Source organism: Parasteatoda tepidariorum, chromosome 7 (genome assembly GCF_982258835.1).
Source record: "Parasteatoda tepidariorum strain Cologne lab strain chromosome 7, Ptep-v5.0, whole genome shotgun sequence".
NCBI lineage: Eukaryota > Metazoa > Arthropoda > Arachnida > Araneae > Theridiidae > Parasteatoda > Parasteatoda tepidariorum.
Genome location: NC_141761.1, coordinates 33,442,966 through 33,465,460, shown reverse-complemented (window position 1 = coordinate 33,465,460; position 22,495 = coordinate 33,442,966). Strand labels below are relative to the sequence as shown.

The window sequence follows — 22,495 nt, the reverse complement described above, 5'->3', positions numbered from 1 at the left end:
TTTGTACAATTCTTTCAACCACAATCAATTTTAGCTAACCATTGGTTCATAGTGTGTGAAAGTGTCAAACATTTTAGATGTTTGATGAAATACTTACGGGTTCACATGTATGTATACTGAGCTAGATTCAGTGGGAAGGATTCTTGCTCTCTTATCTGCATATCTGCTGCATTTTGCAAGAGATTCTCAATTTTAGGCTTCATTTTCCTCACTCTGAAATCGAACTGAAAAATCTCTTGAATTTTGCTGGTCAAGGGAACCAACTGAATATTGCATATTTTCCCCCCTACTATCAACAGAAACATTTATTTTTCTTGTTAATTTTATCTTTGGTGAAGCGCCATTGTCTTCTTCACTAGCAAGCTAATTTCTTCTTGAGCTCTTCTATTTATAGATCCATACCATAATCCTTGAACTTGTCTTGGGGATTATTCACTAATTACATATTTTCATGTTTGTCTTTAGAGCACTTAAGAATCATAAAGCTTCATCATCTCGAAATTTCCATTTCCCTTTTATTCATTTAATTTAATAAAGACAAGAATTAATGAAGATTTTTTCTCGTAAGATTTTTAACTGAGAGACCATCCACTAATTGGATAGTTGAAATTTTTTATTATACTCTATTACCTTTTTTTTACTTGTTACCTTTTATTACTCTATAATTACTTTTAAAATCTTCATAGTAAACTTATTAATATTCAGCTGCAAGAGAACCAAATACTAATTTATTTCTGTGAGCTTCAATACTCATTGTATTTACATTTCAAAATTATTTGCATTTTTTAAAAATAATTTCTTTCTAGAAATGCTGAACTAAGTAACAAATTTCAATAAAAATTTATTAGGAGGCCATTCACTAATTTTGTTTCATCTGTAATATGAATAGATCAAAGTTTTCTTATTCAGTTTTTATTTCTTATACAGTTTGTAATATAATTTTATTAAAGTTTTCTTAGTTTGCTTAATTCTTTACATATCTTTATAAATTTGGTATGATCAATAATATTAATCTTGTTAATGTTTTTTTGAATATGCTTTTATAAATAACTTTTATTTAAATCTAAAAATATGCTTGATAAACTTTTCAAATAATAGTTAAATTAATTATAATTTTGAATTAAATTTCTTTAAGTAATTAAATAAAGTAATTATTAATTTAAAAAATAAAATGACCTACTCAATATTGAATATATTTAAAATTATGTATAAATTGTTTTCATAGTGGCTATTGTAATCCAGAAAAGGGTTCTTTATCTGAAACTAGTTATTAATCATGATTATGCATTTTCTCTTTGAAAATTACTTTGCATTGTGTTAATGTATATCTGAAGAACTTTCAAAAATAGGAAGAGAATTTTTTTATTAGTGCACACATCCCAACTCCTACTATATATAAAAATCTATTGATGGTGCACAGTTTTTCATTGTTGTAAATACATTATTTTGGCTAGAAAACCACATGGTAGGATCCAGTTTTCCCACATTAATTTTTATATTGGTTTATTTGTCATAAGCATAAAATTGATATAAGTTATTATTTTCCTTGTAATATTTTTGTTTTCCTAATTTAAAGGATAAAATTTCCTGTACCCTTATTATTACACTTTTTATTTTGTTTGATTTCTAAATTAAGAGTTTAGGTGGATTGATTTTATTATTATTATTATTATTAGAATAAAGTAATTCTATGTTACATTTTAAGATAAAGTTATTGAAATAGGTGTCTGATCTTATTAATTTTAATTTAAAATTTTGATTTTTTGGTGCAAGTTACATTAATATACTTTTAAGAATTACGGTTAAAGAGACTGTTAAATGATTTAGAACTTAACTTTCAGCTTCATGAATAAAGTGATGAATGCAAAAATTGTAGTTGCGAACTCACCAAATTTGTTTTAAAAATATACTTATAATTTTAAATGTTATTTCAAAAAATGATTTCTTAGAAAAATGATGTATGTTTACTTACAGATCTTAATAGTATCATAAGATAAATATTTGGATATGGGAAGTAAAGGCACAAGTGTTCTTTTTAGTAAATATATTTTTAGTTGAATAATTTCAACTGTTTTCTGCCAAGAAACAGCAATTATTGCGAAGCAATCATCGGGATTGGTGAATATCAGCAAATTCGACTGCACACTCTGATTGTTATATCTTTTAAAATGCTTCTGTTAACTTATTGAAAGGTTAAAAATATTAATCATATTTGCAATTATGAGAATGTATATTTGTTTAAAATATATTTATATAACATGAATATCTTAAAAGTGAAAAGCAAAAAAATCATAGCATAGCTGAGATTAAAAGGATAATGGTTAAGGTAAGGATATGAAGGATAAACAATTAAAAATTAATGGATGTATGTATATATCTTGCTAAATATATTAATTTAAAACTTAATATAATTATGTATTACAATGTTAAATATATATTTAATTATTTTGTTCATTTACATCACATTAAAGCTGCACAAATGAACCATTGGGAATGACCTGGCATTCATCTTGATGATACTAATATAATACTAGTACATGCGCACACTACACTTTCAAAATTTAGATTGGAGAATATATGGTGGTCTAATCACCTAGCCCAGTGTTCCCCAACCCCCGGTCCGTGGCCCGGTACTGGTCCGTTGATCAAATAGTACCGGGCCGCCCATTTCATTGACACTGAATTTAAATTCCTAGGTTTATACCCCAAATAATTAGAAATATCTGTGTTCCATTAAAATTTTATTTATTTAAAAAAAGGGGCCCCCTGAAGGTAGTGACGTAAATTTTTCAATGTTTGTAATATATCATTGTCTCCGATTACCCCCAGATGGAACCGTCTCATTGCAAAGAAACAAGCCCAGGGTTCTCATTCATTTAACGTTCTAGTAAGTTAAAATGTTAAATCACTTTATATTTATTTTTGGTGTAACTGTATTTTATTTTGAAGGCATGTTTAAATACAATTAAATTAAAATTAATAAATCAAAATAATCTAAACTATAAACAATCAACACCCCTCCCCCCCAGTGGGCCGCGGTAAAATTATCAAACGTTGACAGGTCCGCGGTGATAAAAAGGTTGGGGAGCACTAACTGATCTATGTACCACACATTCTCATTCCTACCCTCATTCAATGCAATTCTATTAAATATATGAACAGCCGGAGGACAACCATCATGCATTATAATTTAATGTATGCTGGCATAGGCCAATAAATTTACATTATATGAAATTATGTTAAATATGTAGATAATCAAATAACAATTGAAAATATTCTACCTATTAATTTTTTTTTGTGCTTTAGATTCTAATTGAAAGTTTTTTTTTTTTGGTTAGGGTCTTCAAAGTTATAAAGACAGTGATTTTAAACAACATTGGATGCGTGACAGCAATTGTAAGGAATGCTACGACTGTGGTGAAAAGTTCACAACTTTCAGAAGAAGGCATCACTGTCGTGTTTGCGGCCAAATCTTTTGTTGGCGCTGCTGCAGTCAAGAAATTGCCGGTGATCTAATTGGTTATACTGGTAAATATCTTAATTATTTTATGCATTCGAAGTGTCAGCTAATTTCTGCTAGTGTCAATTTAAGACTAGCATTTTATAATTCATTTTATATCTTGTGTATCTTTTACTATTTTAAAAACTTACAACTCCAAATACACTATGCACTTATTGCATATAAGAGATAACTGTTTGTTCATTATCAATTGAAATCTTACAATCCATCGTATTTTTATAATTATATGTATTTTGAAAAATGATAATTATTTTATAGACTCAAGAGATATTTATTAAACTTCTTGTTTCGAATCACCTTAAACTGTTGAAAACCAAATTATTAGAATTATATATTTTTTTCTATTTATATATTTTGTACACATCCATTTTAATTATAGCTTAATTAACAAGTTGTTTACTTTTGTATAATAGTGTATTTTAAAATAGTGTATTAGTAATGTTAAAATGTAACTCCTGCTAAATTGGCTATGGTAAAAAAGATTTTCGACAATTGATAGGATGGTAAAAACTGTGACTTATATCTTTGATTTTACCATTGTATCCAAAACCCATGATAATCAAAGAACTAAATCTAGACATTCATATAGCTATCTGAAAATAAATATGTTTTTATATGCTTGCTTTTATTTTAACTGAAAAAAAAATTTCTGAATTATTTATCTAAGACATGTAAGTTGTATTCAATTTAAATAATTGCTTTATTTTGAACAACATAACGAATTTTATTTTTAAGCATTAAAAGTTAAAAAAAAGCAAAAATTTTCTGAAGGATTGGCATACCTGCCAACTTCTAATCCTTACGAGCATGATTTTCCCGAGTGGTAATAAAGCGAAATTTAAATTACAATTTTATGCAGAAATATACGCTGCATTTTGAAAAAGCTCATGCAAATTATACATATACATATTTATATATATGCTTGATTTTTTTTAAAAATAGTGGTGGTCAAAAAGATTATAAATTAAGCTTATAAATGTAAGGAATATACAGAAAGCATAATTTTACTACCACTTTAAATATAAAAAAAATTCAAAATAAAAAATTATATTTTTAAAAACCACGTTTTAGTAGTGGAGAATAATAATTAAGAAAAAAATTGAAAAACGAAAAACGTGGGGCGCATGAAATACATAACAGTAATGTTATATTAGTGTGTGCATGTGTGCTCTTGAGAATATGTGTATGTATATCAGTAATTGTATCTGAATGTGAATGTGGAATATGCTTTTGTATATGCATATGTATGTGGATGTATATGTGGCTGTGCATGTATATGAGTAAGAAAATGTGTATATGTATGTGTATATGTACTGTTATGTATTTCATGCGCCCCACGTTTTTCGTTTTTCAATTTTTTTCTTAATTATTATTCTCCACTACTAAAACGTGGTTTTTAAAAATATTATTTTTTATTTTGAATTTTTTTATTTTAAGCTATGATTTTTTTAATTTTTAATTTTTATTTTATATTTTTAAAAAATTATTATTTTTTAATTATTATTCTTCACTACAAAAAACGTGGTTTTGAAAAATATATATTTCTATTTAGATTATTTTTCTTAGTCAAGAGTAGTCAAAACTACTACAAGACCACTACTAAAGTAATAGAACTTTTATTTTAAATTAGGGATGCAAAAACCTTTATAGAAAAACAATAACTTTACGACTTTCATTAGTTTTATGCTGATGGCAACCAAAACAATCTGGAAATGAATGAGGAAAAACTGGATCCTACCACGTGATTTTTCAGCCAATAAAAATACTCCGACAACGAAAATATTTTCACCTGACACGTAATAATTTGAAATAATGGAATCGACAACAAAAGAAAATCTCGAAAATATTTTTTTTTAAAATTTTATTTTACTTTACATGTCTTTTTTCTCTTCATTTTCATGCATTGTCATCCAATTCTGAACTGTGTGCTAAATTTGAAGTTTCTAGCTATTCGGGAAGTTAGTTTAAAATCGATTACAAAATTCCACCCGGACAGACATACACGAAGGCAAGTTTATATAAACGTGGTAAAATAAAATTTTATGCCAAATGCGTAAAAGTTGGCAGGTATGGATTGGGGTTTGTTTGTCCAAAACTGATTTTGGATCATTCTCACGAGCCCTAGTAGCAGATAGCCTCCAACACAGCAGTGGGTGCTGCAGATTATCTTTCTTCTAAATTTTTTTTCTAAAATAAACCAAACAATTGAGATGAAATTGCTGAGACTTCTTTTAAAAACACTTATTGTTTCTACTAAAATTAAAAAGCTGAATTGAGAACTCCACAAAGAACAAAAAGTAAAGAATTTTTTTTCTGTTACTTGATTTTATGTATATGGACCTTATATTTGCATATTATGTTACCTGTTTGTTAGATTAAGTTGAATTTTTTCAATTATAATCTCTGTTTGACTGTTTCGAAATCGCAGACAAATTTAGATTTAAGGAGATAGTACTTCACATTCATTCTGCTACTCAGCATATGAAACCAATCCAAAAGTGTATTAAAGTGTCCGAAGTATAACTTTTAGTGTAAACAAATTCTTATTATATTTTTTACTGATATTTAATAAGTTATTATTCATTACTAATTGTAATCTTACAATAACTTTGATTTTTAAGATTATATTTATTAATTTTAAAATATATAATTATGTAGAAGATGAATTGATTAGACTCAAAACTCAATAAATAAATAAATAAAATAAAATAAATCTTTAACATTTCATGTTTAAAGTTCATAATTTGTTAAAACAAAAGCGACCTTATCTTTTTTTAAAAATATATTTTTAAACAAGTTTATTGATTAAAAATCTCAGTTTAATTAATCACAGTTAAAAGTAAAAATTTAATTAGTAATGTTTTCCTTTGATGAAATGAGTATTGTGATTTTTAATAGTTATTTGCACTGATTTTTCAATATTAATCACAAATTATATTTTTTGAAAATAAATGGAAACTATTTAAATAATTTTTGTAAATGAAACTCTTGTTCTATGTATTAGCATAATAATAGAATTAAACATTCAGTAATGTTTTGTTTTGCAGAAGATCTCCGTGTGTGTTCCTACTGCTGCAAGATGGTTCTTTCATGTGTGCGGTCTTTAGATACCAATATGTGTGCTTATGAAGAGGGACAAGCTTTTCAAGAAAGTCAGCCGAAGAAGATTAGATTTGAATCCCAACCAGAAACTGCCCCAAGTCCAAAACAAAGTATCATTTCTCCTGCTAGAAGGAAAAGCTCTGTTATTGGATTTCGGGAGGAAGACATTGCGAGAGCAAAGTAATCTATATTTTCTTTGTAATGTATAATATTAATTTTGTATAATATAAGGTGTTACATTCATATTGATTTTATAAATTTTTCTTAAATTTCAATACAAAAGGATAGTACCCAATGTTTTACTTGTCAATTACACTGATTTTTCTAATTTTTAAAGTTAGTTTAAATCACCCACTTATGAGCCTAAAAACTAAACTAAACTCAGCAGCGCGACAGTCCTTGAGGGCCAAGACCTACGGTGCCCATCTCAGTTTTCTTGACCTTGGGCTCTGGGGTGCAGGAGCTGATGTTCCGGTCAGGTGGTCAGCCGAACGCGGAACCCCCAGTGTTTAGTTCCCAAGCATGCTTGGTACTCATTTATTGACCCACGGAAGGGATGAAAGGCTGAGTCAGCCTTGCTCGGCCCGAGGATCAAACCAGGGACCTGTGGCATGACAGCGGGAAGTGCTACCGCTCAGCCACCGGGCATCACTTATGAGCCTACACTTAATAAAATTTCAAATTTACAGAGGAAAATGGAGTTTTTTGTTTGGTATAATTCTTGAAATGCATAGTTTTGTATTATTTTATTATTAATTTTTTTTTCACAAGAAGAGATTAAAGAGGTTAATAATTTTGGATATTGCAAAAAATATTGGAAATGGAAAAACAATTGCTCTATGCACTATCTATTGTTGAAAATTATTAAAGTTTTTTTGTACATAATTATTGGAGAAAAGACCTCAGCATCGTAGAGAAATAGACAAAGAAATCCAACATATTTTTAAAGACAATCATTATTAAAGTAATCAAGCAATAGGGTTGTTTTTTTTTTATTAACATTGAATTCAAGTTTAACAGGCACACAGAATTAATGAGCGTTTATGTGTTTCCGAGCTTCTCATTAAATATAGGTCCTATTGCATTGAAAAATTTTTTGCATATTTTGAATTATAATTTTCAAAAATACAAGTTTCATTCTTTAGGAAATATGTACTTGTTTTCTTCAGCAATAAAATTCTTAAAGTTTAATTAGATTTATTATCGCTGAATAATTCTTGAATGCATATTTGCTTTATTTATTAAATGAATTTGAATTCTACATGCAAGTTTGCAGGGGATAAAAAAAATAGTTAATTTTTTTAGCAACTTAAGCATATTCCCTTGTCAATATTCAAGAAACAATTTGACCTAGTTATATAATTAATAGATATTAAACCACAATTAGGAAGGTTAAGCCCCAGGCAATATTTAAGTTTTTCCAAACCATCATGTTGATATACCCAATCATTGACATTGCATTTACACACTAAAAATATGCCATAGCCATATTTCTGTTAAAATACTGTATTTATATTTAACTGTTGATGTATTTTGAAATCTGATGTTTAGTGCATTCGTACCCTGGTCCTAATTTGTACCTTTTGACATTAAACCTATATTCATTTAAAGCAATTAAATTTAAAGTCTGTTTTATTCAATTATTTCATTATTGGAATAGAGTAACCACCTCCTAATGAGGTGACCCAGGTTTAAATCCGAGTAATGGCTAATCAGTTGGCATGCTGATCCTAGCTCACACTCACTATAATACTGACAAAAAATATTTCCAATCAACAAAGTATGGGTTAGAGGTCTCCTTTCCTTGTACTAATCATGGGAAGTTTTATGGTGTTTGACTGAGGTGTTCCCTTGCCTTCTAGGTTGTGTTTAAAATTGGAAGGTTATGGAGTTGAAAATTGCTGTAGCCATAAATCTAATATGGGTCACCTATTCAACATCAGGGATGAAATTTTTTCATCAACTTGTTTATGGATTATATGCAATTAATTCAGCTTTTATTCAAAAATTTCAGATTTGATTTCATTCAAATCTATCATTGAGATTCAAAAAATTTTTTTTTTTATAAATTGAATCTTAATTTGCTATGCTTTTTGTCGAATATATTTTTATTTGTTTCAATTGACATTTTGGTGTAGTTTTAATGAAAATATTTGATGTATAATACTTTTTATAGATCTTTTCGAACTGCTATAACAAATATGCCCATTAGAGAACGTCCTCAAAAAATTGAAGGTCCTATTCAGGTAATATACATTTAATTTTTTAACTGTGTGTTTATATAGTAGTTTATATGTTAGTTTAGTTTTACTCTGGTCTGATATAATTTAAAGAGATAACAAGTTTCAATACTAACTGCTGAAATTTCATATTTATATTCTTTTCATATTTATAAACTAATAAAATTAGCTAAAATTTGTTTAGATTATCATTATTATATTTTAAATTAATGTATTTTAAATTAATATATTTTATTTTAAAAAAGTAATGTTTAGACATAGATTTTTAAAAAGAAATTTAATGTATGAGATAATGTATACCAAGAATCTTTATAGTTTTTTATAAAAAAACTAAATATCTCTAATAAATGTTGGTTTTTGTGCATTTCCAAATGTTTTCAATTGTACAGTACAGAACCCGTTATCCGGAAATCAGAAAACCGGAAAACCAAAAAACCGGAACGAAATTCGATAAATTTTCCCACCATTATAAAAAAAAAATTTTTTTTCCTTATAAAATTTTAGGATTTTTCGTTCTTTTTTCTTACCATCATTTTGGAAATAATCATTAGTGTATTGCTCCATCGTTTTTTCTTCTTTTTAAGATTATTTCAAAAAATAATATAATTATTTCAATAAAAAAAACGGCTTTTTGTAGCGATTCATAAAACCGGAAAAATCAGTTATCCGGAATAGCGATGGTCCCGATCGTTCCGGATAATCGGTTCCCTACTGTATTTTATAAATACATTTTAACTAGTATGTAATTTTATTATATAAATTTTAATTAATTTTTACCTCCTCAAAGTTAATGAATAACTTTTTTTTTTTATTTATGGAATTTTTATTCTAATATATGATACTTACCCCTTTTGTTACTTTTTTCTGTAAGAAATTAAAAATTTGTGCTGAAATACTTAAATAATTTTACTTTCTTGATAAAAAACGCAAAACTTCATGTAAAAAGATAATAAATTATAACAAATGTATAGCAAAAGAAATTATTGTTATAATTTGCAGATTCCTATAAAAAGTGATGCAAATGAAACTAACTTCAAAAAGTTTAATTTTCATTAAATTATATTGATAATTTTTCTTATATCATTATATATTTTCTTATATCATTATCATTTTTAAAATTTTTATCCCATGTTTCATCTTTTTATCAAGAAAGTAGATTTTCTTACTATCATTTTTATAATAAGCATGCAATAAAAAAATGAAACTTGGAATGAAAAATTACAGCAAATTTTAATATTGCAATTTTTTTTATTTCATACTTTTTAGTAAAATCTTCAAATCTTTCATTTTTAGTAGTCATAGTAACCATAAAAAGATTGCATAATTCAAATTACTTTTGTTTACAACAATATTTATATATTGTTTTCAGTTTAGAAATGTTTAATCAAAAGTTCTTTGCCATCTTTATTTCATAATTTAGAGAAATTATACTGTTACATTTCTTTTACATTAACTTTTTATTTTTCACATTCCTTTTTAATATTTTAAAAAAATTTTAAGCTGGCATGAATTATTTTTTAGACTTAAGTTTATTTTAAATTATTTTTAATTTTTCTTTAAAGTTTTATCAATGACATCATGTGTCAGCATTCAGTTGATATTCTCGAAATTTTTCAGTCAAATTTGAAAGAAGTGTTTGAATTAGCTCAAAATAATTATATTTAATTATTTATTAATTTATTATTCTAAGATAAGGTTTAGTGTATCATCTACATAGAACTTATTGCTAACTCAATACTTGCTGAGATTGAAGTATGTGCAACCAATAGGCTTATATCACAAATGATAGTTTAGCAAATATATTAGTAAATACTGTTTTAAACATACTTTTTTTTTGCTATCACACCTAATTCTAAACCTATTGACAACTAGTACCTATTGACCTGAAGCTTTCGTAGACTTTAAACTGCCTCTGGGGATCAAACCACAGTTCTGCACTATGAAAGTTTAGTGTCTTAACCAATGAGCCATCATAGCTCAATTTATGATTTAAGTTATTATAAAATAATAATCAAATATTTTTTTCTATAAAATACCAAGATTTTTTTAAGAAGGTAAATATAATTACAAATAACATTAAAATGTATTGCATTATTTATCAAACACCTATTCAAGTTCTATATTGTTTGATAACTTATGGGTTTATGAATTTGATCTTGATGCTGCTTTCGATAAAGTGGAATAATAAACAGCAAACATTAAATAAATTTTTAGTTTTTTTTGTTAATTTGGTGCACATTTGCTAAGTTATTTTACAGGATAGAACACATTTGAAAGAAATCATGCAAGATTTACTTAATACTGTTCAAAGTGTGTCTTTATGGAAGCAAGAATATAAAGATCACCATACAAAAGTTGTCCTTGGGTGTGACATTGTCGACTGGCTTGTTGATCATAATGTCAGTTTATCACGGTAAGTTAAATTTTAAAATTTTCCTTTTAAAAAAATTTATGTTGTAATTTTTATTACTATTCCTTTTAAATCTTGTAAATTCAATGTGCGAAAAATTTTTATGCATTAAAATTGTTTATCATTTGTCTTTACTTATTTTTTCATATTGTTTTTATTGAGGTGTTGCAAATAAAATGCCGAGTGCATAAAAGTACTAAGTGATTCGTTAGTGAATTCCAGTTAACTAACTTTAAAGTTTGTATTTTAATGTTAACAGGCTCGAATTCAGTGAAATTCACTGTGCAATAATAGATTATTCCTTTCTTTTATTTGTCCGCAAACTTTCAACTGGAAAAAATAATCAATGAATCTTTTAATGCCTGTTTAAACTTTTCACCTCGTTTTGTCAACACTTCTTGTGTTTTTATTTGATACCAAAAATAGATGCTTTCAAAGATTTGTTAAAGTCAATTTGGCAAGCCTTTGAAATCAAAATGTTTGTTAGGTTAATGAAATTCATTGAGTTTTTTTTTCTTTGCTTAGTGTTCTTGTAACTTTCTCAGGGAACACAATTAAAGATAGTCAAGTACTATCTTAATCCACTGAAATCTTCAAACTTTATAGACTTGGTATAGTAAATAAATGTAAATGCTCTATAATTAAATAAGTCTAAAATAAGATCTTTTCCCAAGCCATAATAATTGCTTCAAAAATGTCTCTCAGAATTTTCGTACTCTAAGCTTTTTAAAAGTAATGATCTATCATATACACTTTAGGTTGCTGATTTTTTAATTTTATAATTAAATTTCTAGAAGCAAATTTTATTTTTCTCTCTTATCTGTATGCTTTACAGAACAGATGCTGTGAGTATGGGACAGGCTTTTATAAATGCTGGATTATTAGAATGCATAATGCCACAAAATATGAATTTCATGGATGAGAAAGTTCTTTACAAACCTTTAGAAGTAAGAAAAAATTATAATTAGTAGTTTCTGCTTAATTCATTATAACTGATTTTCCAGTATTCCCTGTATATTTCACTGTATTCTTATAATGTTAACAACTTTTTTAAAAGGTTTACATTATGCTCTCAATTATTTTGCCTGCAAAGTATTCACTCAATTTTTCCTTTTTTAAAAAAGAAATTTAAAAAAAAAATTCTCTTTGAATTTTTGAATTTAATGCCTGTCTAAAAAGTGATTTCTTTTGTTACCAAGCTGTTTATGAAACTAGAATTGAATAACTACGTTTACACAATAACAAGATGTATGTTTTTAGTAGTAAATAGACAATAGCATTTTTTTGGATCTTGGAAATTCATTAACATAACATTTCATTTCTTATGTGTCCAACTATAAGAAATACAATGTGCCATTAAATATTTATTTTCTTATGGCAAACCACTGTTTTACATTATTCAAAGTTGGTAACCAATTGTATTACACCACACAAGAAATACTAAATGTTTAATTGTAATTCAAGGACTTTTTATAAAATAGTAACTTATAGTAGCTTATAGTAACTTATAGTAACTTATAAAATAGTAATAGTATGATTTCTAAAATTGAATTTTTTTACATAAAATTTAGTATTTGCTGATAATTTTTATACAGAAAAATAAAAATATAAAATTTTTAAAATTATTACTATTTTTAATTCCAAATTTATACCTAGACAAACAATTACAAAAATAAAAACCTTTGATTACTGGGAATTGATCCAGTAGGTTTTAGTAACAATGCTCCAATTTTTTTATAATTATTTATAATTTTATGAATATTGTAATTCTACAATTATTAGTTTCCCTTCTCTATTGAATTCATATTTTAATCTTTTATCTGAGTTTCTGTTCTATTCTAAAATGTAATAAAATTTTTTTAATACTTTATTATTCAACTTATTTTGTAAGTTTCCAACTGTGTGAGAAGCACGTTATCATTTTGTTTCACTTTACGAACTATGACTACAAATACTTTTTTGAATGTTCTTAGATACCTCCTTTTGAGACTGCTTGTCGCACTGAACATACTAATGAGATTCAAGAAAGTTTAGAGCCATTGTGGGTAAAAGAGATTCAAACTACTGATTCTTTTGCTTTCAAAGGTATTTCTAGTTTTCTATTTGCTTACATTTATTTTTATTAAAGACTTTTACCATTCATAATGTTAACTACCAGATAACATGACCACCAGAGTTTAAACCTCATTATTAAAATTAATTTGCTCAAATTTTTTTTCCTTTTTCTCTTTCCTTCTTATTTTTTTTACTTTTTTTGATAAATATTATATTTATAATTAATATATATAATACTATATATTTTAAAGTTACAGTGGGGTAAATTGTATTTGATTGTATTTCAATTATTTTACACAATTTGTTTGTATGTAAACACTGCCATTTGTTAAGTCATTTTAAAATTGTTCAAGTAAAATGCTTTTTTTTCTTTCTGGAACAAGATATATTACAGCTTTCCTTGAATTATCAAAGCAAGCTTTATTGCAAGCAATTAGTTCTAAATCTATCTATTAATTTGCTTCTGTATATGTTATGTCATACAATTTAATGTTAGGCATATTTTCTGAAATAATATGTTAAATATCAATACAGGGTTTGAAATAAGTTTTCTTTCATTATATTAAATTTTTTTAAAAATTAAAATCAGATTTCTTTTCATTTAAACTGAATTTAATTATTTTTTATGACTCAACTATTGCAACTAGAATAAGATTTTGACTAGAATATTTCAACTAAAATAAGACCTTGCTTCAAAAGTAAAGCATTTTGAAAGACAAGAAAGGGTGTGCGTGAGGGGGACTCTAGACGAGAGGAAAAAAGCCTGCCTTTACTGTGGTTTTTTTCATTAAAATATTTTTCCTTTTGCCTAGCATGAGATCGGGTGTGGAGAGTAGAGCATTTTGAAAGAAAAGAATAGGGTGTGTGTGGGGGAGATCTTGCCTTTTTTTGGCTGAAGGTACTTAAGTAGTAGAAGATATCGACAGAGTGCAAGAAATTCAATTCTACTGGTAGCGCATGTGCTTATAAAAAGGAAGAAACAAAAAAAAATTTTTTTTTTTTGTAACTTGAGTCCATAAAAGAAACTATTTCTACAAAACTTGAAAAACCAAACAAATTTGTATGATTTATCAATGCGTAATAGGTAATAGTAAATTTTTAAAAAGTGGTAAAATTTAAATTCCTAATTGTGCTAAAATGTAAACAGTTCTGCAATAAATATTTTATATCAATGCATGCAATATAATATATATACTATATATTTTAAGAAATGTGTTTAATTGAAACTATCATTGTGGGTACATGTATATATTATATGATGAACAATTATTATACTATTTTTAAGGTCCTTAATTTTTTCATTGAAGACTATAAAGTCCTTAATTTTTGCGTTAATAAAAGAATATATGTGAGGAACTCTGTTGTACTACTGCATTCTAATACTATATATTAAATATTATAAAAATAAAACAAAAGAGTTAGTGTGGTTTTCTTATTTTTTCAGAACCATTTGTGTTAGGATACATGATTGTAGCAGTGTTTGTGAAGGGCAATTTCAGCCCACATTCGTAAAAATAATTAAAATTTTTATCAATAAATGTTCTAGCGGCATATTTCAAGGACACATTTTTTTTTTTATAGAGTTGCATTTAACTTGAATATGAGTCTATTTTTTAAGGATTTAAAAGACGCTATTATTAACTTTTGCTAGCTTAAAGCTCTATTTAATCAAGGGGGAAAGTTTATTGTAGGTTCTTAGTAATTTTTTATCTTTGATTCCTTGAGTCAGACACAAAAATCACCATGAATATATTTTGTGCAGTGATGAAGTAGTGTCAAGTAGAGTTTAAATTTAATATGTTAAAATTTTAAAAACTATGCATGACCACATCTTTGTTTTTTTATTATTATAATCACACTTTTGGAAACATGCTTCCATATACCTTGATAAGTAAAATCACGAAGTTTAAAAAATGTAATTAAGTTTTTTATATGAAGTGCCATTTCTTTGGGAAAAGCGGTTGGGATGCGGTAAATTCCAACTATCACAAGAAGAAGCGATTAACATGTGATAATATAAAATAAGAGTTTGTGTGTTTCTCTTATAACTCCAGAACCATTCATACCACCAGGCTCCAAAAATTTGGACTGTAGATGCGAGAACTCCAGAACCAGTCTTACCAGGTTCCAAAAATTTGGACCGTAGATGTGAGAGATAAATTTAGCTGGTGATTATTGATTTAATGCTTAAAAGCTTTAATTGTAATTTGTTAAAACCGTTTCCCCCTTTTTTTTGTATTTTTTAAATATCCCTGCAAAAGTTTTTCACTATGTAAATTTTATACATTTTCCTTTAAAAAAAAGTTCCTTGTCTTTTTTTAGGTAATTTTTTCCCCATTTTTACCTACATGAATTACCTTCTCAACATTTTTAGAATACGACATTTTATTAAAAGTATAAATATGTAATTTAATTTTAAATTAAAATATGGGCTATTCTTCCACTGTAATTTAAAACATAAAGAATGAAAAACATTAATTACATGATTTAATATGATTTTTTAAAGTAAGCAATATGTGAGCTTTCTCCAGCACTAAACGAAGTAAAGAGAAAATAATTTTTCAATTATTAATAGCTTTGGTTTTTTTTTGTGATGTCACTACACTACACCGTCATCTGTCTTAAAGCAGGATTAATGCAGCTCAGAACTGTGGAGCTGTGAGTTTGTGCATAATTTAAACTTCTTCACTTTGCACTCAAAATACTAATGCCATGAATTCAAAGCAATGCTAAGAATGGCAGCGAGTGGTCATTGAAACTGTAATTTTTTGAAGGCAGTGAACAATGTGGAGCAGTATAGGAGTGAGTTCATTTAGGCAAATCAACTGCCCGCTGATTTGCCTTCACCTTTGTAGTATTTTTGGCTGTTCAAATGTAGAAATTCAGGCTTGTTTTTTTCTTACGATTTGTTCTAAAATACTACTGCCATGAATTTAGAACAAAAAGCAGCGAATTACAAGATAGAACTGTGAAGTTTTAAGTTTTTGCAGGTGAAGAAATATGGAGGTGGAGAGCATGTGTAAGTGGACCAACAGGCAGTTGCAGACACCTTTTTTTCTTTAAATATATGTTCATTTTTTACTGTATTAAGTGTTTAAAAATACCTTCTAGAATTTATTATATTGATGGTAGAGTGGGTTGTGTTTAAATCTGTGCTTGCATTCTACCATTTAATTAATTCAATATAGTACAGGTTTAACTGCCTCTAATTTTAACTGGATCACATTTGTTTTTAAAAATCTTTTTACTGCTATCACAAAAGCAAATTGTACACTATTTTCTCTTTTCTAATTATGCTGGAAAAATTAAAAATATAGTTTTCTGTTTCAGAAATGCTATCATTTTAAATTTGACAATTTTGTTCCCTGTCAATTTTATCAAATGCTAGTTGTAGTAATTCTTACTTTTGTTTTTTGAAAATGTAGAGGGTTAGCTTATATTATTGATTTGGCTAGTATTATGAAAAATCATATATTTTATTGTAATACAATTTCATGCTTGTAATTACTTAATAAAATAAAATTTTTTTAGCTCTTTTGTAATACAAAAATATATCAGTTATTTTCAACTATTTTTAGATAACTCCAAGGAGAGCTCTATAACACCTGTATCTCCTCATACCCCAAGAATCACTGGGAGTTACTCAAGATTATCATCTTCGAGTTCTACATTCTATCTTGATTTAGATGTAAAAGAATCAAAAGTTAGTATATTCAAGTCACAAAATGAATCTGACAAAAGCCCCATATTAAAACAAGATGCTGAAATTTCTGGATCAGGTTAGCATTTTTTTATTATTTTCATTTGATCTGATGTTTGCACTTAAGATAAAGTTTGATTCATTGGATTATCACTTAAACCATTGGACTGATTTAAAGAAGTCTAATGTGAGGTGGACATAATACTAAAATGACCTTTCAACAGTTATAGCATTAATGCATAATAATGCGTAACATCTATTAGAATCTAATACGAAACAGTGGTTACATAACAACAACAAAAAAAAAGACAAAAAAGGTTTATTACTTTGGAGTTTCATGCTCAAAATAATTTAAGAGGTTCTGAGTTTATCAGACTTAGATAAAATGAAAAACTTTCTGTGCTCATTGATTAACTCTTGTAGCTAGTTTCAACCCTCTTATTGTCACCTCATTTTGGTGAAATTTGTTTAAAAATCATAGATTTTTGTAAAATATTTAATTTTTATAGAACTCAATTTTGATTTTTACCACAGTGATGAGTTTGATAAAATAAAAAACCCCAAAAAGCTTAAAATAAAAATACAAAAACGTTATGTGCAAAAATACTTTTTAAATAATTGAAAAAATACCTGAGATGTGAGCAAGAAAAAGTGTAGGTAGCATTTGTCAACAGAATGTAATCGTTTAACTTAAAATATCGATGTGAGTACTTTATTTAAATTGTGTCAATATGAATCTCAATGTGTGATTTTTTTAATCATGTAAATACGAATCTTGACATTTAATTTTAAAATTGCTTTAATACGAATTTCTATGTTTCATTTTAAAATCGCCTGAATACGCGTCTCAATATTTGATTTTAAATTCGATTGAATATGAATCTTGATGTTTGATTTTAAAATCGCATTAATGAAACTCAATGTTTCATTTTAAAATTGCGTGAATACAAGTTCCAATGTATAATTTTTAAGTCACTTGAACACAAATCTTAATAGTGACTTTTAAATCAAGTGAATACAAAATGTGATATTTGATATATCGCATAAAAAGAAATTGAGATGTGTGATTTTAAATCACAATTGCATTGATAGGAATTCTAAAAAGACAAACTGTCTTTAAAGAGAAGGTGGTAGTTTTTTTAAAGTTAATTGTAATAATTTTCTGCGATGGTGACAAATTTTACGCAAACTATGTTCGCACGTTCATGTATATTATACGAGTATGGTGTCTATTGGCCTTATTTTTTCAGCAACATTGTTTTTAGTCCCTGCATGGTTGTTGAAGAGGAGTGAGGAATAAAAAATTGCATCCACCCTCCCTAGAATGTCTTAAGCATGTCCTTTAAAGTACAGATTGAAAGATCTGATACATAGCATTATACTATATCTGATATATAGCAATATGCAACGTAAATACAGCATAATATCTTCATTTACTAGAAAATGTTCATTTATCTCTATGCAGTGTAGTGTTAAACATCATTTTCAAGCAGTAAGCTGTGAATGCCAATAATTTAGCTTCAAATCACCCAGTTTCATAATTGCTGCCTATCTTGCTTTAGTGGTGTTTAGCTCTTTTGTGGCATTTTATTGAAGTTTGAATTTCTAGTACATCTTGTTTTAATCTATGTTTTTCTTCATTATAGTATATACCCACAGCTAGTCTTGCCACTTGCATTTTTGTTTCTCTTAAATTTCAAAATCTAAATTTCTTTTTCTCTACTGTGACTATATAGCAGACATACTATGTTGTAATACATACTTCTTATCTTCTGATCAAATGTCTACTTTATTCACACCTTTGCAGCCTCCCTATTCAGGCCTGTCTCTCGTAATACTAGTTATGACAACAGAAAATTCTTTTTTAACATCGCCCTCAATATTGCATTACTTAAATTCTATATTTATAACTAACCTTCTCAAATAATATGTCTTTTTTGTAATAATTTACTAACTATTTGTTGAGTGGATAAAGTAAAACTTGTTGTATGAATTATTTTATTGTATGAATCTTGTATGAACTTGTTGTATGAATCTTATATTTTTAAATTGTTTTGTTATGTTATTTAATCAAAAAATTAGATTTTTAGCAAATTTAACACTTGATATTTAACATATGTAAAACAACCAAATTTCCAAACTATTATATATTTAATGTAATCACGTGTTTATTATAGACTGTAAAGAAGAAGAAAATGTGTTCTACAATTCAAAGGTGTTAGAAAAGTACATGCATGATCAGTTTGATGATGACTATAAAACTGGTATCTATTCTTCAATGTCCTTATTGTATTCATTTTTTATCATGGCTTTGCTTAATTATGTTAACTGCAATTCATATTCAAATAACTATGTTTATTTAGTTTTGTTTGTATTAAAGTTGACATTTTATGAAACTCATTTTTGTTCTTCTACTGTTATCTTTTTAGACTTCTTTGAATATCACATAATATTACATGATCGTTCTCTTTAAATTGAAATATCTTAAATTAAACTGAAATTTTTAAATGTTTTAAACTAAGGCTTATTAAACTAATTTAAATTATTCCTATTGTTTTCTAATACTAATAGATAATACAGAAGGAATAGACCAATTTTATTCGCATACTAAAAATGGTGTACCTTTATTAAAAGGGAATGTATGATATTATAATGCTATATTTTGTGATAATCATATATGCTTAACATTTATGTTAATCAAACCATAAATAAGTTTTGTTTACTTTTTAAAAATTTTATTTACTTATAATATATTTTATGTGAAACTGAGCACAGTCAATCTATGCATTTAGAATAATGAGTATGAAAAAGAAAACATTTAAAATTGTAGAACTTTCTATACAATATCAGGAATTAACCTTTCACATTATTGTTGAATAATAATGAGCAAAATCATTTAACAAATTTGTATAAAATCAAATGCAAAATTGAGTTAAAATTTTAAAAACAAGTTTTTCATGAAATGATAATGGTGACCAAGCAAAATGATTTGGTCGAAATTTAACTTAAACAGAATTAGATGCTAAATTTTTAAAACAAAGTTTGTGCTGCTATAATTTAAAACTTTGTGATAGTTTAGCTGAACAATTTTTAATGTTGCTCTTTATCATTAAATAACTGTTAAAAAATAAAAATATTTAATTTTCTTCATTTAAGATATATTATTTCATAATAAAAACAAAAATATGAATTTTTTGTTGTTGTTGACAGAATTTGTATTAAATTAATTGTTTGTAAATTGGTAAGCTAATTGTTACATTTATTTTTGTTTGGTTTCTACTTTATAAGCTAATACTTATGAGGAATGTCAATGTAGACTTTTTCAATTTTCTCCAAGAAAACCTATTCTTGTATCCCACACTAATAATAGAATAATATTTTTAATGTGACTTTATGTTTTGATATTCCAAATATAATTATTTATTTACATGAAAAAGCCTGATGCATAACTTCTTTTTAATATTTTTCTAGCTTTTGCTGAAGAAGACTTAGATACTTCAATTACTAAATCAGCTATTTCTTCAAAAAACTGGCAGTGTGCCCAGCTTAAGGATGATAATATGGAAAAAATTACCTTCGAAAAATTGAAGTTAGTATATATATATATATATATATATATATATATATATATATATATATATATATATATATATATATATATATATATATATATATATATATATATATATCATTCAACTTTCATTTTTTCTTACTTAATTGCATTAAGAAGGAAATATGAGACAAATAAGTTTGAAAAATACTCTCTTGTTTTTTTTATATTGTTATTATATAAATTTTTTAAATATTGCACATTTAATGTCTTTCCTTATTATTTTACTTCATTGCACATTAAATTTTTTTTCTTTGATTACAAATTTGTTATTTTATAAATAGTGTTATTTAATTATTTTTTAATTCTAATTTTTTTTCTTCAAATTTCTTAAATTAATCTTAAATATGTAACAATGTTTTTGATATCATAAGAATGTGATGTGATTTAAATTCTTTTTTCATTTTGATATATTTTATTGTTATAGTTCAATTTTTGTCTCTCATTCAGATATTTAATGAGTTAAAATAATAGAATATCATTTAAAAAAAACTTGTAGATACCATTAAAATTTTCAAAATTAAAACCTTCCATACAAATTTATGATTATTCAGGAGGGGATATGAAATTGCTAATTTATGATTTTTATCATAAAGGAGCTATCTTATTCTTCATTTGTTATTTCTAATTATCTTTAACTTTTATAGTGAAACATACATAAAACACGAACAAACTCTTTTGAATCAGCTTCTCAGCAATGAATCTCTTTCATTATGTTGGTCTGATGTAGTTCTACCCATAATTCATAGAGTTGTTAACTCAGTTCATCCAGATGTCAAAAATGATGCCGATGACATGGATATTAGACAATATGTGCAATTTAAAAAAGTAACTATCAGTTATTTATTTTATTTATATTGATACATTTTGATACTAAAATTTTTTATTGTTATTTTGTTAAATTAATTTGATATTATTAAGCAACTACTCCTTTATAGAATTGCTTTCGCATAATTTTTTTTTCTTTATTATCTTTCATCTGTATTTGTTAATATTATTTCAGTAACTGAAGCACTGAACAGTATTTCAGACTGCAGGAAATTAATTTGTTTTTCATATGTATTCAAGCTCTGATTCTAAACTTTTTGTATTATTACAAAATTTAATTTTTACTTATTGCTGTTTACTTTCAGTTACAATTTATCAAATATTTTTTAATTTCTTTTGATGTGAAGATATTCATGGAGTACTAGTAGTTCATTATTATTAGGTTGCTATTTTTTTAAATTTGAGCAAAACATTTTATAGATTCCCGGAGGAAACAAGTCAGAAAGTACTATTATTAGTGGTATTGTTTTCTCTAAGACAGTTGCTCATAAAAAGGTAATACACAATTTCATTAATATAACATTTGCTTCATTATCATACATTACTTTTCTCTCTTCTAAGTGTGTGTGTTTTTTGTTGAATTTTTAGATGAGACAAAGAATTGACAAGCCAACTGTTTTACTTCTGAGCTCCTCTATATCTTATCAAAGGGTTGAAAATAAACTATCATCTTTAGATCCTATTCTGATGCAGGTATTGTATTACAAATTAATGATATTATTAAATAAAAAAAAAATATTGCGTTACATGATAATTTTTATAATCTATGATAAAATCTAAATAATCTAAAATAAAATAACAGTGTACAAATTAACTTATTTTTGTTTTATCAAAATGCTATTCAAAATTTTTTTATGTTTTGATCTATTTTTATGCTGTACAGTACGGTGACTTCTACAGTTTCTGAAAATGTTCTTTAAAAAAGTAATTAGTCTTCTAATAAAAAACATAATTTTTATTTGGAGACATGCAGTAGAGGGTTGGCATTCTCCTACAATATGTACTGTTTTGCTTCCTATATTTCGCACTT

The 22,495-nt window shown here is 26.3% G+C and overlaps 1 protein-coding gene across 3 annotated transcripts in view; it reads left to right on the top strand.

The window, feature by feature from the left end:
* Positions 1-22,495, top strand: part of fab1 (1-phosphatidylinositol 3-phosphate 5-kinase fab1) — a 68,466-nt gene that overhangs the window by 6,774 nt on the left and 39,197 nt on the right. For all 3 annotated transcript variants that reach the window (XM_087167639.1, XM_087167641.1, XM_087167640.1), the window contains 12 exons: positions 3,339-3,528; positions 6,568-6,802; positions 8,799-8,868; positions 11,121-11,275; positions 12,108-12,219; positions 13,246-13,357; positions 16,906-17,106; positions 19,205-19,291; positions 20,499-20,616; positions 21,285-21,465; positions 21,886-21,960; positions 22,054-22,158. In XM_087167639.1, the coding sequence (XP_087023765.1) occupies positions 3,339-3,528; positions 6,568-6,802; positions 8,799-8,868; positions 11,121-11,275; positions 12,108-12,219; positions 13,246-13,357; positions 16,906-17,106; positions 19,205-19,291; positions 20,499-20,616; positions 21,285-21,465; positions 21,886-21,960; positions 22,054-22,158 (1,641 nt within the window). The remainder of the gene's footprint in view (positions 1-3,338; positions 3,529-6,567; positions 6,803-8,798; positions 8,869-11,120; positions 11,276-12,107; positions 12,220-13,245; positions 13,358-16,905; positions 17,107-19,204; positions 19,292-20,498; positions 20,617-21,284; positions 21,466-21,885; positions 21,961-22,053; positions 22,159-22,495) is intronic.